We start from the raw sequence: 17,184 nt of genomic DNA, 5'->3' as shown, positions 1-17,184 counted from the left end.
TATTTCATCTGTTTCTCTTTCTTCATCTGTAAAATGAAGTCATTCTCTATAAGGCCTTTTACTGAGGTGGTATAATGAATGTTGAAAAAACACTATAAACACTAAAGTGCTTAATAAAGTAAGGTTAAATGTGTTATCTTAAACTTAGTTTAAAGCAATAATAAACATTAAGTCTGTCGTCAAATTGGGGAAGACTTCAGAACAACCAATCTTAGAAAGGTGAAAGCAGCTTAGATTACAGGATTCTGTTAAAGAGCACTCCACTGCCCCTGAAATCTGTCTCTTCCCTCTACAGTTCCACAGGCCTCTGATGGAGATTACTCCAAAAATTCTGGCACCACATAAGTCTTTGGCTTTTAAACCGGTTTCACCCTAGGGTATCTTGACAGCAGGATTGACAGAGCTTATCCCTGACTGTATACCACAAACAAACAGATACCAGCAGGGTAAAGGCAATTTGTCTTAGTTTGGCATGAAAATGACTAATATTGATTCCTCTCTGATTCACAGCGGCAGTCCTCTACCCTGATAGTAACGGTTTAGTGCTGCAAACTGTTCTGTTCTGTTTTTATATGGGACATAATATACAGATAAGTCTTAAAGCCCTAAAGGACAGCAATAAAAGTGGGTGGACTTCTCTTCAATAAGTGTCTAAAGCAGGTGACCACAAGCACACTCTAACATCTCAGTTTGGAAGTCCACGCTCTGCTAGTAATAAGCATTGACTGGTGATCCAGAAATATTAACTGAACAATATATGGTCCTCGCCCAAAATAATTACAAACATCAGAAAGGGATATCACTGGAGTTGACAGTGTGGTAGAAGAGGGAAGGCACTGGTACCAGCTACCCCACAAAGTAGACAGAGAGAACACTATTACAGTTGTTGAGGTGGGGCCCGTTGCTTACAACTGGAGACAGTAAGTGCAATGGGACTTCTTGGGTAATTATTCATAAACAAGTTAACTCAAGCTCTTGGTTCCATCCAACAATTATACCATATTTGCATCTAGAGTGCTAGAATAAAAGGCCTGTCAGAAACAAAATAAAAGATCCAACTATATAAATACAAGAGACAGCTTACCATGAAACACACTGTTGTCCACCAGAAAATGCCTGCGGTACTGCACACAGCTCTTTTTTTCCAAGTTCCAGTAACTCATTGTCAGAAGATTTCTGGCACAGCATCAAAACCAAATTGCCCTGTCAAGGGAAACAGAATGAGACAAAAATGAAGAAAACGGCAGCCACACGCTCACTCTGGTAGCATAATGCCATCGGTTGCCCAGCATTACAGGGCAACACATACGGCATACAACTTCTCCCCACATGGAGCTGGAATCCCCCAGGCCCTAAGACATTTCCCACAAGTCTTCCCAGGGTGTAGAATGTCATTCAGCATATCAAAACAGTAACTTTCTCAAACCACCTTTCAGGGCTCAATGTTACCCGTCTCCAGGGGAAATAAACCTACCGTCAGGGAGCAGGTTTCAGGACTGGTTTATGTGCTCCCGGCCTCACTCCTAGTAGTCCAAGATCCAAACTAGTCAACACTGGTAACATCTCAGGAAATTTCAGTTGCAGGTGGGGAGGCAACTGACAGGAACGAAGCTATCATCCCCAATTCCTGAATTTTGTGTCAGTGCAGCATCCACGTGGCCATGAATGAGCCAAGCACATTAACAAAACGTGCCTTCCTCTTTTTGGTTCATTGCTGGTGTCCATTTAGGACCGCTAGGGCCTGGATCTGCCCAGGCTGAACTCAGTGGTGTAACTAGAGCTGGGCACAGGCCTCGGCAAGGTAAACTAGCAGTGTCTGCTCCTACGTAAGACTTGCTCCATCACAGACACAGGGAAACACAATGCTAGCTAGAGCAACAACTTGAAAAGCAGAGATCTGAGTTGATGAATTAAATTCCTCCAAAAGCTGACGTGCATAACCCTGAACAAGGCCTCCTTTGTTCACAGGATTTGGCTAAAGCAACTTTTCAGAATTCCAACCTCCTTTCTGTTCACAGAATAAAGCCAGGCAAAATCAAGCAAGGCTGGCATGCAGCAAAACCCACAGGTGGGAAGCAATTTGTCATCTCTCCTACTAAAACAACCTAGAATTTTGTAAATATACCCCAGGATGAAATCAGTCCCTTAGTGAAAAATATATATATATTATCAGAGTGTTGTCTATTCATTAATGGAACAATTGGTGAAGGCTCCTGAAGCTTTTGTCAGAGCTTCTCCTTGGCTCCCTATGACCCAACCTTAACCCACCCCACCAGGGATCTTACCTAATTTTTGCCTATCCTGCCTTTTCTCTGGCTCCATGCTGGACTCGCCACTTCTTCTTGCCTCATACCCACCTGGCTAATCTGACTGCTTATCCTACTCCCTCAGGCTGAGGGAGTCTTACTACTGCATGGAACTGACTACAAAATACAACAGAATATAGCTAATGATGAAAGCAACCCAACCTCTGCCCTCTCGCCTGCCAATACTATATACCACAAAGGTCTCTTCTTTAAAAAGTATTTTTAGTTATACAAATAATACAGTTATATATGTTCATTAATTTTAATAATGTGCATTTGTTTATAGTTAGCAAAATATATTCACATACATGACTCTCATTTGCCCCTTATTAATCTTCTGAGGTGAGTACTGTTTTCTCCTTCTACAACATTAAAGAAGATAAGGAGTTAGAGATTAACTGATTCACCCAACACTGCTAGGAAAAAATAGTAATGAGACTTGAAGTCATATCTTCATATTCCAAAGTCAAGCCAATATAGGAACTAGAACTTTACAAAATGAGATGGCTTAAAAAATACAATCTGGGCTGGGCACGGTGGCTCATTCCTGTAATCCCAGCACTTTGGGAGGCCAAGGCGGGCGGATCACGAGGTCAAGAGATCAAGCCCGACCTGACCAACACAGTGAAACCCCATCTCTACTAAAAATACAAAAATTAGCTGGGCGTGGTGGCACACACCTGTAGTCCCAGCTATTTGGGAGGCTAAGGCAGGAGAATCACTTGAACCCGGGAAGCGGAGGTTGCAGTGAGGTGAGACAACGCCACTGAACTCCAGCCTGGTGACAGAGTAAGACTCCATCTCAAAAAAAAAAAAAAAAAAAAAAAAATCTGCTGGCCAGGCGTGGTAGTTCACGCCTGTAATCCCAGCACTTTGGGAGGCCGAGGTGGGTGGATCATGAGGTCAGGAGTTTGAAACCAGCCTGGCCAATTGGTGAAACCCTGTCTCTACTAAAAATACAAAAAATAGGCCAGGAGCGGTGGCTCAAGTCTGTAATCCCAGCACTTTGGGAGGCCGAGACGGGCGGATCACGAGGTCAGGAGATGGAGACCATCCTGGCTAACCCAGTGAAACCCCGTCTCTACTAAAAAATACAAAAAACTAGCCGGGCAAGGTGGCGGGCGCCTGTAGTCCCAGCTACTTGGGAGGCTGAGGCAGGAGAATGGCGTGAACCCAGGAGGCGGAGTTTGCAGTGAGCTGAGATCCCGCCACTGCACTCCCCACTGGGCGACCCAGAGCGAGACTCCATCTCAAAAAAAAAAAAAACAAAACAAAACAAAAAATTAGGCCGGGTGCAGTAACTCACGCCTGTAATCCCAGCACATTGGGAGGCCGAGGCAGGCAGATCACAAAGTCAGGAGTTTGAGACCAGCCTGACCAACATGGTGAAACCTCATCTCTACTGAAAACACAAAAATTAGCTGGGTATGGTGGCATGTGCCTATAATTCCAGCTACTCAGAAGGCTGAGGCAGGAGAATCACTTGAACCCGGGAGGCGGAGGTTGCAGTGAGCTGAAATCCTGTCACTGCACTCCGGCCTGGGAGACAAAAACTCCATCTCAAAAAAACAAACAAACAACAACAAAAAATCTGCAAATTATTATACATTCCTCCCCTCAAAAGGTAGAATCTAAATTCACCTTCCCTTGAATATGGGCTGGACTCAGTGACTCGTTTCTCACAATAAAATCAGCTGGGAATTATGCTATGAGTCTTCCATCATGAGGTCATAAAAAGGATACCACTTCTGCCTAGTTCCCTATCTCTCAAGATGCTTGCATTGGAACCCAGCTACCACACTGTAAGGAAGCCCAGATTTAAGTGTTCTGGCTCACATGCCCAGCTAGCCCCTCATCCAACAGCAGCATCAGCCACAGACATGTGTTATGCTGAATGTTTGTGTCTGCCCCAAATTCATATGGGGAAATCTAATGCCCCCCAATGTGATAGTATTAGGAGGTGGGACCGTGAGTTTCCACCCTTATGATTAGGATTAGTGTCCTTATAAAAGAGACCCTAGAGAGCTAGCTCTACCCTTCCACCATATGGGGACACAGCAAGAAGTCAGCAGTCTGCAACCCAGGAAAGGGCCCTCACCAGACATCAAATCTGCCAACACCTTGATCTGAGACTTCCCAGCCTCCAGAATCGTGAGAAATAAATTTGTTATTTATAAGCTACCCAGTTTATGGTATTGTTATAGCAGCCCAAAATGAACAAAGACAACATAAGAATAAATTAGTCTACAGATGATTCTAACCCAAAGTATTTCAGATGAGGCCACAGATACTGATGAGAAGAAGCAAGTCATCCCTCTGTGCCTCATATGTATTTCTGACCTATAGAAACAGTGAAAGATAAGGCCAGGCACAGTGGCTCACGCCTGTAATCCTAATACTTTGGGAGGCCGAAGTGGGTGGATCACCTGAGGTCAAGAGTTCGAGACCAGCCTGGGCAATAAGGCAAAACCCCGTCTCTACTAAAGATACAAAAATTAGCCAGGCGTGGTGGCAGGTGCCTGTAATCCAAGCTACTCAGGAGGCTGAGACAGGAGAATCACTTGAACCCAGGAGACAGAGGTTGCAGTGAGCCGAGACCGTGCCACTGCATTCCAGCCTGGGCAACAAGAACAAAACTCCGTCTCAAAAAAAAAAGAAAAAAGTGAAAGATAATAAATAATTATTATTTTAAGACAAAAGATTTGGGGTAATTTGTTACACAGCAATACATAATGTAACATATAATACATGTAACATCCTCTTAGAGGATGATCATCCAATCGGAATTGAGACCTTCAACTCTTTTGTGACAGAAGCACAAACCTACAGACATGTATGTAATATTCATATACCTTGGCACTAGCTCACATCAATGGCCCAGGCTTTCCAACTTCCAGATCTTTTTGCTTTTCTTTAAGGGCCAGGTAAAATGCCACTGCCTTCGTGAAATGCCCCTAGGAATCTCTCCCTCCAGTTTACCTACAATACTTTCATGCACTGAACTCCCATAATCCTGTTTCCCAGTTATTGAGAACCTACTATGCATCAGGAACTGTGATAAGGCTTTACATCAGTGAGTCTCAACCTTGACTACACATTGGAATCACCTGGGAAGCTTAAGCCTCCTGACTCCCAAGCTACACCTAGGCCAATTACATCAGAATCTCTAGGGGTGGGATTCGGGCATCAGCAGGAGACTGATGAAAAGATGCTCTCCATCTGGACTTCAGATTTAGAGATAATGGAGGTGGAGATAATAAAGAGTGAGTACACCTGGGGCAAGGGAACAGCGCTCTGCGATAAGCCTCATTTTAGCTTCCACCAGATTCAGAAGAGCCAGGCCCTAGGGCTCACTAAAGGGATTCAGGTGAAAGGGATGTTAGACATCAACTAAGACAAACCTCTCATGCTGTAGCCAGAAGGAAACCGAGGCCCAGAAAGGATGTGTGGCTTGCAAGATAACACCTCTAGCTGGAAGATGATAAACTGGTGGGAAACCCAGCCTCAGCAGTTCCAAAGCAGGCTGAGTCTTTCATGGCCCCGTTTGTGTGAACACAGTAGGTAAAAACAACTACTAAAGTATACTACATTCATTTATTTTTTAGACAATTTATATTACGTTAGAGAGGTATTTCCCCTGCATCTTGTATCCAATTTGAAGTTGTTTGGTCAGTATTCAGGCAAGGATGGTTTTAAATTGATCACCTTGTTTTTTCTTTTCAACTTGCTTTTAAGACTTACAAAATACTCCACGTCCTAAGAGGTCTAGGTAATATAACCGGTTACACATTCAGAACTCTACAAGCATCTACATCTTATAAATAGAACATGCAGATTTATGCTCTTTTTTAAACCTACAGATTAATTATGGTTCCATACAAAATAGTCTCATTGCCCTAAACTCCACTATGCTCTGCATTCTCCTTCCCTCCCCTTTAGTCCCTGACGAGCACTGATATTTTTTACAGTCTCTATAGTTTTGCTTTTTCCGGGATGTCTTATGGTTGGAATCACACAGTATATAGCCTTTTCCAATTGGCTTCTCTCACTTGGTAATATGCATTTAATGCTCTACATCTTTTCATGGCTTGAGAGCTCATTTCATCCTAGCATGAAATACTAGTCCATTGTCTGGATGTACCACAGTTTATTTACCCATTGAGCTACTGATGAACATCTTAGTTGCTTCCAAATTTTGAAATGTATACAGATGCTGCAAACATCCATGTGCAAGTTTTTGTGTTGATACAAGTTTTCAACTCATTTGGGTAATACCAAGGAGGGTGACTGCTGGACTGTGTGGTAAGAGTATGTTTACTTTGTAAGAAACAGCCAAGCTATCTTCTAAAGTATAAGATATTTTGTATCATTTTGCATTGCTACCAGCAATAAATGATAGTTCCTGTTGCTCTACGTCTTTGTCAGCATTTGGTGTTACAAGCCTTCTGGATTTTGGCCTTTCTAATAGCTGTGTGGTGGTACTCATTGCTGTTTTAATTTCCATTTTGCTAATGATCTATGATGTGAAGCACCTTTTCATATGCTTACTTGCCACTAGTGTATCTTCTTTGGTGAGGTGTCATTCATTCACCCATTCATTCATTCATGTATTTATTTTGAGACAGGGTCACCCTCTGTCACCCAGACTGAAGTCCAGTGGCATAATCAAGGCTCAACTGCAGCCTCAACCTCCAGGGCTCAAGCACTCCTCCCACCTCAGCCTCCTGAGTAGCTGGGACCACAAGCATGAACCACCATGTCTGGCTAATTTTTTAACATTTTGCAGAGACAGGGTCCCATTATGTTGCCCAGGCTGGTCTCAAACTTCTGGGTTCAAGGGATCTTCCTGCCTCAGCCTCCCAAAGTACTGGGATTAAAAATGCCAGCCATCATTCCTGGCCTTTGAAAAAATTTTTAATCAGGTTGTTTACTTACTGGCAAGTTTTAAGAAGTGTTTGTTTGATTGGTTGGTTGGTTTCGTTTTTGTTTTGAGATGCAGTCTCACTCTGTCACCCAGGCTGGAGTGCACTAGCGCCATCTTGGCTCACTGCAGCCTCCGCCTCCCAGGTTCAAGCAATTCTTATGCCTCAGCCTCCGGACTAGCGGGGACTACAGGCACACGCCACCAGGCCTGGCGAATTTTTGTGGTTTTTTAGTAGAGACGGGGTTTCACTATGTTGATCAGGCTGGCCTCAAACTCCTGGCCTCACGTGATCCGCCCACCGCAGCCTCCCAAAGTTCTGGGATTATAGGCGTGAAGCATTGCACCCGGCCTAAGTTTTAAGAGTTTTTTAAAAATGTATGTTGGACAAGAGTCTTTTATCAGATACATCTCTTGCAAATATCTTCTCCCAAACTGTGATTTGTCACTAACAGTGTCTTTTGTGGAGCAAAAACTTTTAATTTTCATGAAGTCTAGCTTATCAATGAAAAAAAAATTAGATTTTGAATCCTTACAATGATTCACAAAATAACTGACAGTGAGTAAGGAGCACCATGTAAGGAAATAACTGATTGTTATTAAAACTAGTTTTATGGCCAGGTGCAGTGGCTCATGCCTGTAATCCCAGCACTTTGGGAGGCTGAGGTGGGCAGATCACTTGAGGTCAGGAATTTGAGACCAGCCTGGTCCACATGGTGAAACCCCATCTCTACTAAAAATATAAAAATTAGCCACCCGTATTAGCATGCACCTGTAATCCCAGCTACTCAGGAGGCTGAGGAAGGAGAATGGCTTGAACCTGGTAGGCAGAGGTTGCAGTAAGCTGAGATCGCGTCACTACACGCCAGCCTGGGCAACAGAGCAAAAACTCTGTCTCAAAAAAACAAACAAAACTAGTTTTAAAATATGGCTCCATGTTTACAAGCTTGAAAAGCACAGAAAAACTCAAAAAAAATGTTCAATGTGCTATTACTTATCCCCTAGAGACAATGACCATGGGCACAGTGGTCTTTTTTTTTTTAAACACAAATTAGATATTATAAGTCTACTTCTTTTGCTTTATAACTACTAATATGTTGCAACCCTCTAGATATATCAACAAATATACTTCTGCAGAACATAAATGTGATTTGAAAAAAATTGTAATGATCTCTACTCAAAGACACCAAACACAAAAAATCCTAATGCAAAAATAATAAATAAACAGAGCGATGTAAGCGTGTAGAGGACTCATGCACCCAATGGACTAAAACAAATTCTTTAAAAGTTAAAAATGCTCCTAAGCTCATTTTACAAGTGATAAGCAACTTTTGTAATTATGTAAAATCATGTAAAAAATCATGTAAGATTTCTTTATTTCTGACACTTTTAGTTGTAGATAACATGACCAAAATTGCCAATACCAAACAAGTCATATGTGGCAGTAGGGACACCACCAACAAAGAATATTAGAAATTCAAGGATGGCACTTTTAACTAAGAAAAGTGGGAAGTACTGAGTAATAATCATTTGTCAATACTTTTAAAACTCGACAATGAAAAATAAAATCCTTCACACCCAAACCCACTTACTAGAATTAAAGCTCCCTTTAAGAAAGCTCTACCATGGTGAACGTCTGCTGATTTTTCACTCTTCTAGAAATTGCACCCCAGTTTTCCTCTGGGAAACTCCTTCTCCCACTCTCCGTTCAAAAGATTCAGGTGCTGTCAGCTTCATCCCCTGATTCAGGTAGGCATGTGGCTTAGGCTGCAAATCAGAGAATTGCATCCACCCGGCCTGTTTCAGATCACTGAGAGTCAGGCACAGATTTCTGTTTGAACTCTTGGGGAAAAAAACAAAAACAAAAACCTTCCTTTTCAGTTTTATTTGAAGTTGCAAGGTCTAAGCCTGAAGACCTAAAGCTCCTGGCCACCATCTTGTCAATATAAGGGAAAAATTTGTGGAGACTGGATCCAACCCAGAGAAATGGGAACAAATCAAGTCCTGGTAATATAATCTGCCACACCTGAAGCTAGATCTATCCTTGCACCTTCTAGTTAAATAAGCCAGTACATTCCCTGTTTTGTTTTGTTTAGTTTTGTGTAAGCCACATTGAGTTGGGTTTTCTGTCACTGGCACCTAGAGTCCTGACTGATGAAATATGTCAGCACAGCAAAATGTAAAGAGGACCCATCTGGCCATCGTGAGCTCTCTATTCTGGTTTCACTTCTAACAACCAACTCACAGGGGACCTTGGGCAAGTTTTTAACAAGTCCTCTCTGAGTTCAAATATATGACTCAGTATTTTATTTCTTGGGCTTTCCCTAGGGATATGACGCATTCAAGCCCTTTGTCCTGGCTGAAAAGGATTCCCTCATACTATCTGAAGGTGTATTTAGGCAAAGCAAAACACAAAATCTTTTCTTCAGCTTTAGAATTCCTTTAGCTATTTTCAGATGTGAGGCAAATCAATATTGCTGCTTTAACCTGAGTTTTATGAAACACTACAGATTTGTTCAAGCCACTTGAATGGCTTAAAAGACAAATTATCCCAGTTCGTATGTGGCAATCAGAATTATAATACTGTGCTAAAAAGAAAAAAAAAGTAAATCTTTAAAAGATAACTTAATTAGCCCGGCGAGGTAGCGGATGCCTGTAATCCCAGCTCCTTGGGAGGCTGAGGCAGGAGAATTTCATGACCCCAGGAGATGCAGGTAGCAGTAAGCTGAGGTCGCACCATTGCACTCCAGCCTGGGTGAGAGAGTGACACACTGTCACTAAATAAATAAATAAATAAATAAATAAATAAATAAATAAAAACTTTATGGGAGGAAGGGAGCTCTTTTTTTTTTTTTCTTCTAAGTTGAGGAATTTGTCTATTACACCCTGACTGCTGTCTCCACCTCTTTCTCTCTACTGTATCACCACCAGAGCCCAAACCCCTCCAGTACCCTTTTCCATAAAAACCAATACTCCCTTTATATTCCTTATTAATAATATATTATTTGTAAATCACCTCATGATTTACACAATTTTCCATTTATATCTTGTCTTTAAAAAAAAAGTGGCCTTTACAATAGCCCTGTGAGTTCCACATTATTAACAAATAAGACTAACTGGAAACAGCAGTTAGTCTGTTTCCATCCCCTGACTCCAAATCCACTGTCCCCAGTCCAGAGCAACACTCCACGGCCAGCACCATTTCCTCCCTGACATTCTGCTTCCCTATAAAAAGAACCTAGAGTTGCATTACTCAGAACAGACAAGACTCTAATTCTTCCCACATCCACCATTCACCCCAACTCTACTATGAACCAAGGAGAAGAGACAGGAGGAGACAACTAAATGAAACATTACTTATTCAAAAAATGCATACCTTGTCCCTCCAGCAGGAGCCTCTGGAGTGTATAGATTAGAGATGATCAGAGCACAGTGTCAGTCCTTTGGGTATTAGATGGTGGATGGCTCCTTTGAAATGAAATTTGAGTGAGCTACTTGGACCAAGTTCGGAAACACCAAGACCAAGTTTACTCGCAAGATATGGTAAAAACTGTCTGAGAGGTGTGTGTGTTTTCCAAATTGCTAACAGCATTTGGAGAATGTTGGAATAGAAAGAAGATCTGGCCAAAAATTAAAACGTAATGCAAACGCCTGTCTCCTTGTTGGAAAAAGAATTACTAGTTCTTGGGATGTAGTAAGGTATCAAGGGACAATGGACAAACACGTAACTGGAAGTCAAAAACCCAGAGCTGCAGCCCAATCCTGCCTCTTACTAACACTGTGTTTCAGGGTCAATCTCTTCACAACCCTGTGCTTCAGCTGCCTCATCTATGTCACAAAAAAAGGGATGGTAGTGAGTGAGATGCTCTTCAAAGCATTTCCAATTTTAATAGTCAATATTCCATTAATAAGGATTATGGAAAACTCCTCCCTAATATCCCAATCCATTCATCTTTTTTTATAAATTAAAATAATCCTGAGAAACCACAAAATTAACTCTCAGGTATCGGTTGTGTAGCATTTAACTTATATGGAGAAGTGCTCATTTCTTTTTCCTTAAGTCTTGCTGAGAGATAAAAGGCAAAATTAATAAGCTCTGACAGTAGTATTCATAAAACGACAAGCACTTAGGAACAGGAAGGCATAGAAAAACAGGTCTCAAAACTATATCCTGTACTTCAGCCTCTGACACAACATATGTTTGGGAATTTTGCACCCAGGCATCCCTAAAACTTGAGAATTTAAACTAAATCCACTTAAAAATCTAAGATTTCAAACAAAGTTGCTCCTTTCTCATTTTTCCATTAATTTTAAGACAAAGTAAGACAATTACACAGGGCAGGGATGGGGTGGGAGCGGCCAGGGATCCTCTTCTCTGGCCCAGCCCCAAACTGACATCTTCTAAAGCAGTTCAGAAGCCTCGGTCAGGTCCAGAGGGCTCCCCGGTCACCCACCACCCAGCAGATGGCTTCCCCCACCATAGGCCCCTCCCCGACTTCCCGCAGGTTTCTAAGCACCACCAAACTGGTTGTTAAAGGCCTCTGCAAACAGCCTAATTCCACAGCCTAGCCCCCTCCCAGCTATGTACACAAAGGGAAAGAAATAAAAGGGTACTTTGTTCATTTTTTAAGGCTCACAGGAGACACCACTAAATCCCAAGTTCCTGGTGTGTTTTCTTTTCTCTAACGCAATCAGGAGCTGAAAATGCTCTGATCTAGTTAAGCAATGAGGCACAATCGACCCTCCAAAGACACCCGGGCTGCTGCATTTGAAAGGGCTGGTTTAGAGTATATAATATGTATCTAGAGCTAGAAGGAGTCCTCTTCCCTTTTTTATGCACTGCTGGACTTGAATTGTTCATGTTTTATGATTTTTATATGTATGTTTCCAAGCAAGGCTGGCCTATAATTTCCATTTCTCATATTGCTCTCAAAAGGTTTTTACACTGAAATTATTATAGCTTTACAAAATGAGTTTCTATTTCCTGGAAGAATTAAGTAGAATTTGCTAGTAAAACCAGTTGAGCCTGAACTTTCCTTTAAGAAGAAATATTTGACTACTGGTTTATTTTATTTATAAATTATAGCATTATTCAGGCTTTCTATTTTTTCAAAGTCAGTTTTGGTAAGTTATATTTGTCTAGACATTCATTTATTTTCTCTAAGCTTTCAAACGTTTTAGCATGAAGTTGCTCATAGTATTATTCATATAATTTTAATATCTACAACATCTGTTCTCTGATTCCTAATATTGCTTATTTGTACCTCTCTTGTTTTTAAATCAATCTCACCAGGTATTTGTCAACATTGCTAGCTTTTACAGTAATCTCCATTGAATAACACGGAATTATTACTATCATTTCCTTCCATCTGCTTTCTTTCTTTTTTTTTTTTTTTTTTTGAGACAAAGTCTCACTCTGTCATCCAAGCTGGTGGGCAGTGGCACAATCACAGCTCACGGCAACCTCTGCTTCCCAGGGTCAAGCGATGATTGTCCCACCTCAGCCTCCTGAGTAGCTGGGACCACAGGCATGCGCCACCACACCCAACTAATTTTTGTATTTTTTGTAGACAGGATTTCATCAGGTTGTCCAGCCTGGTCTGGAACTCCTGAGCTCAAGCAATCTGCCTGCCTCAGTCTCCCAACGTGCTGTGATTACAGGAATGAGCCACCACATCTGGCCTCTTTTTTTTTTTTTTTTTTTTTTTTTTTTTGAGACAGAGTAGCACTCTGTTGTCCAGGCTGGAGTGCAGTGGCATGATCATGGCTCACTGCAGCCTCAACTTCCTAGGATTAAGGGATCCTCATGCCTCAGCCTTCCAAGTAGCTAGAACCACAGGTGTACACCACCATGCCCAGCTAATTTTTTGTGGAAACGGGGTCTCACTGTGTTGCCAAGGCTAGTCTAGAACTCCTGGCCTAAGCGATCCTCCTACCTCAGCTTCCCAAACTGCCAGGATTATAGGCATGAGCCACTGCACCTAGCCTTCCATTTGTTTTCTTTGGGCCTATTTTGCATCTTTTTCTAACCTTCTAATTTCAACATTTAACTGTTTTCAGGTTTTCATCTTTTTTAATAAAAGTAATTAAGGTTAAGCATGTGTTAGCTACTTCCCCAACCCCCAAGTTTTGACTCATAGTATTTTTGTTATCATACAGTTAAAAATACTTTCTGAATGCTATTACAGCTTCTTTTTAAACCCAAGGTGATTCTGAAACACATTTCTACAACTATTCATAGTAATCTTTTGGTCATAGTTTCTAGTTTAATTCCACTGTGGTCAGAGCATTAGTCTGTATGACACTAATCCTTTGATAATTACAACTTGCTTGATGACATAGTTTGAGGTCACTTTTCATAAATGTTCTATGTGTGTTTGAAAATAATGTGTATTCTGAAGTTGGGAGGTGTGATCTTCATGTCTATCTGCTCAAACTTATTAGTTATTTCATTCAAATCTTATGTGTTAGGCCATTTTTGCATTGGCATAAATACCTGAAACTGGGTAATTTATAAGAAAAGAGGTTTGATTAGCTCACGGTTCTGCAGGCTGCACAGGAAGTATGGCACCAGCATCTGCTTCTGGGTAGGCCCCAGGAAGCTTTTACTAATGGTGGAAGGTAAAGTGGGAGCAGGCATCTCACATGGCAGGAGCAGGAGCAAGAGAGTACGATGGAGGCTGCCACACTTCTCAACAACCAGATTTCACAAGAACTCACTTACTGTCATGAAGACAGCACCAACACATGACAGTACCATGTCATCCTTCCCTATGACCCACACACCTCCCACCAGGCCCCACCTCCAACATTGCAAATTACAATCGAACATGAGATTTGGCCAGGACATGTATTCAAACTATATCATTCTGCCCTTGGCGCCACAAATCTCATGCCCTTCTTATATTGCAAAATACAATCATGTCTTCCCAACAGTCTCCCAAAGTCTTAACTCATTCCAGCATCAACCTAGTCAAAAGTCCCAAGTCCAAAGTCTCATCTGGAAATGAGTTCCTTCCACCTATGGGCCTGTAAAATCAAAACAAGTTCTCTACTTCCAAGATACAAAGGTGGTACCAGCATTAAGAAAAAAATTCTTCTTCCAAAAGGCAGAAGTTGGCTGAAAGAAAGGGGCTACAGGCCCCATGCAAGCTCAAAACCCAGCAGGGCAGTCATCAAATCTTAAAGCTCTAACGTAATCTCCTTTGACTCCATGACCCACATTCAGGGAACACTGGTGCAAGAGGTGGGCTCCCAAGACCTTGGGCAGCACTGCCCCTATGGCTTTGCAGTGTTCAGCCTCCGCAGCTGCTATTACAGGTTGTTGGGAGTCTGTGGCTTTTCCTGGAGCAGTGTACAAGCTGCCAGTGGCTTCACCATTCTGGGGTCTGGAAGGCAGTTGGCCCCCTTCCTACAGTTCTGCTAGGCAGTGCCCTGGTGGGGACACTGTGTGGGAGTTCCATCCCCACATTTCCCTTCCATACTGCCTTAGTAGAGGTTCTCTGTGAGGGCTCTGTCCCTGGAGCAGGCTTCTGCCTGGGCATCCAGACTTTCTTGTAAATCCTGTGATATCTAGGTGGAGGCTACCAAGCCTCATTCACTCTTGCACTCTGCACACCTACAGGCTTAATGCCACATGGAAGCCACCAAAGCTTATGGCTTGAAATCTCTGAAGCAGCAGTCCAAGCTGTATCTGAGGTTCTTTGAGCAGAGGCTAATGCCAGAGCAGCCGGGATGCAGGGAGCAGTGTCCCAAGCCTGCACAGAGCAGCAGGGCCCTGGACCTGGACCACAAAACTGTCTGGTCCTCCTAGGTCTCAGGGTATGTGATGAGAGGGCCTGCAGTCTTAGATATCTGAAATGCTTCAAGGCTCTTTTACCTTTGTCTTGGCAATTAGCACTTGGCTCCCTTTCAGTTATGAAAATATCTCCAGCAAGGTGTTGCCCCACACCCTGCTTGAATTCCTCTCCCAAAAAAAAAAGTATTTTCTTTCTCTACCACAAAGCCAGGCTGTGAGTTTTCCATACTCTTAAGCTCTGCTTGCTATTTAAATATAAATTCTAACTTTAAGTCATTTATTTGCTCCCACTTCTGAGCATAGGCTGTTAGAAGCAGCCAGGTCACAACTTGAACACTGCTGCTTGGACATTCCTTCCACCAAATACCCTAGATCATCACTCTGAAGTTAAAATGTCTGTAGATCCCTAGGGCATAAACAGAATGTAGCCAAATTTTTTGCCAAGGCATAACACGCATAACCTTTGCTCCAGCTCCCAGTAAGTTCCTCATTTCCATCTGAGACCTCTTTAGCTTGAACTTCACTGTCCGTATCACTATCACCATTTTGGTCACAACAATTTAACCAGTCTCTAAGAAGTTCCAAATTTTCCTTCATCTTCCTTTCTTCTTCTGAGCCCTCTAAACTCTTTCAACCTCTGCCTGTTACCCAGTTCCTAAGCTGTTTCCACATTTTCAGGTGAAATACCCCAGACTGCTATTAGCAATACTGCACTCTCAGAATCAATTTTCTGTTAGGCCATTCTTGCATTGCTATAAAGAAATACCTCCGATTGGGTAATTTATAAAAGGTTTGATTGGCTATGGTTCTGAAGGATCTACAGGAAGCATGGCACCAGCATCTGCATCTAGGGAGGTCACAAGAAACTTTTACTTATGGTGGAAGGTAAAGCAAAAGCAGGGGTCTCACATGGCAGAAACAGGAGCAAGAGAGTGAGTGCGGGGGAAGGTGCCACAATTTACAACAACTAGATCTTGCGAGAACTCACTTACTATTGCAAGGACATCACCAAGCCATGAGGGATGACCCAAATACCTCCCACCAGACCTTAACTCTAACATTGGGAATTACAATTCAACATTATATTTGGCAGGGACATATATTCAAACTATATCATCTTGTATGTTAGCAGATATTTTCCCCATTTTACCAAGTACTGAGGAAGTATATTAAAATCTTACCAAAATATATGTATTTATCATTGTAGTTGTCTCAATTTTTTGCTGAATATATTTTGAAGTCATGTTATTAGATGCATGGAAGTTTTTATTTTTTTCAAAAGCTTTTCGGAAAACAAGTGGTGTTTTCCGAAAGTTGCACGAATCAGTTCTTTAGTGGTGATTTCTGAGATTTTGGTGCACCCATCACCCAAGCAGAGTACACTGTACCCAATGTGTAGTCTTTTTTCCCTCACTCTCCTTCCACCTTTTCCCCTGAGTCCCCAAAGTCCATGGTATCATTCTTATGCTTTTGAATCCTCATAGCTTAGCTCCCACTGTGAGTGAGAACATATGATGTTTGGTTTTCCATTCCTGAATTACTTAGAATTACTTAGAATAATGTTCTCCAAATCCATCCAGGTTGCTGTAAATGCCATTATTTCATTCCTTTCTATGGCTGAGTAGTATTTCATGGTATAAATATACTACATTATCTTCTTCTTTTATTTTTTTTCCAGACAGACTCTCACTCTGTCACCCAGGCTGGAGTGCAGTGGCGCAACCTCGGCTTGCTGTAACCTCCACCTCTTGAGCTCAAGCAATTCTCCTGTCTCAGCTTCCTGAGTAGCTGGGATTACCATCACCATGCCCGGCTAATTTTTGTATTTTTAGTAGAGATGAGGTTTCACCACATTAGTCAAGCTGGTCTTGAACTCCTGACCTCGTAATCCACCCACCTTGGCCTCCCAAAGTGCTGGGATTACGGGTATGAGCTACCGTGCCTGGTGTACATTTTCTTTATCCACTCATTGATTGATGGGCATTTGGGCTGTTTCCATATTTTTGCATTTGTGAATTATGCTGCCATAAACATGTGTTCAAGTATCTTTTTCATATAATGAATTCTTTTGCTCTGGGTTGATACCCAGTAGTGGGATTGCTGGATCAAATAGTAGATCTACTTTTAGTTCTTTAAGAAATCTCCACACTATTTTCCAT

General features: G+C 42.0%; 1 protein-coding gene across 7 annotated transcripts in view; it reads right to left on the bottom strand.

Annotated features, from left to right (window-relative positions):
• Positions 1-17,184, bottom strand: part of PLCH1 (phospholipase C eta 1) — a 264,401-nt gene that overhangs the window by 213,419 nt on the left and 33,798 nt on the right. For all 7 annotated transcript variants that reach the window (XM_017955766.3, XM_017955767.3, XM_031663635.1 and 4 more), the window contains exon 2: positions 1,085-1,203. In XM_017955766.3, coding sequence (XP_017811255.1) covers positions 1,085-1,163 — 79 coding nt within the window. In that variant the 5' untranslated portion in view covers positions 1,164-1,203. The remainder of the gene's footprint in view (positions 1-1,084; positions 1,204-17,184) is intronic.

This window comes from Papio anubis, chromosome 2 (assembly GCF_008728515.1).
Source record: "Papio anubis isolate 15944 chromosome 2, Panubis1.0, whole genome shotgun sequence".
Classification (NCBI taxonomy): domain Eukaryota; kingdom Metazoa; phylum Chordata; class Mammalia; order Primates; family Cercopithecidae; genus Papio; species Papio anubis.
The sequence above is the reverse complement of the archived record's forward strand: the minus strand, read 5'-3'. Positions and strand labels throughout refer to the sequence as shown.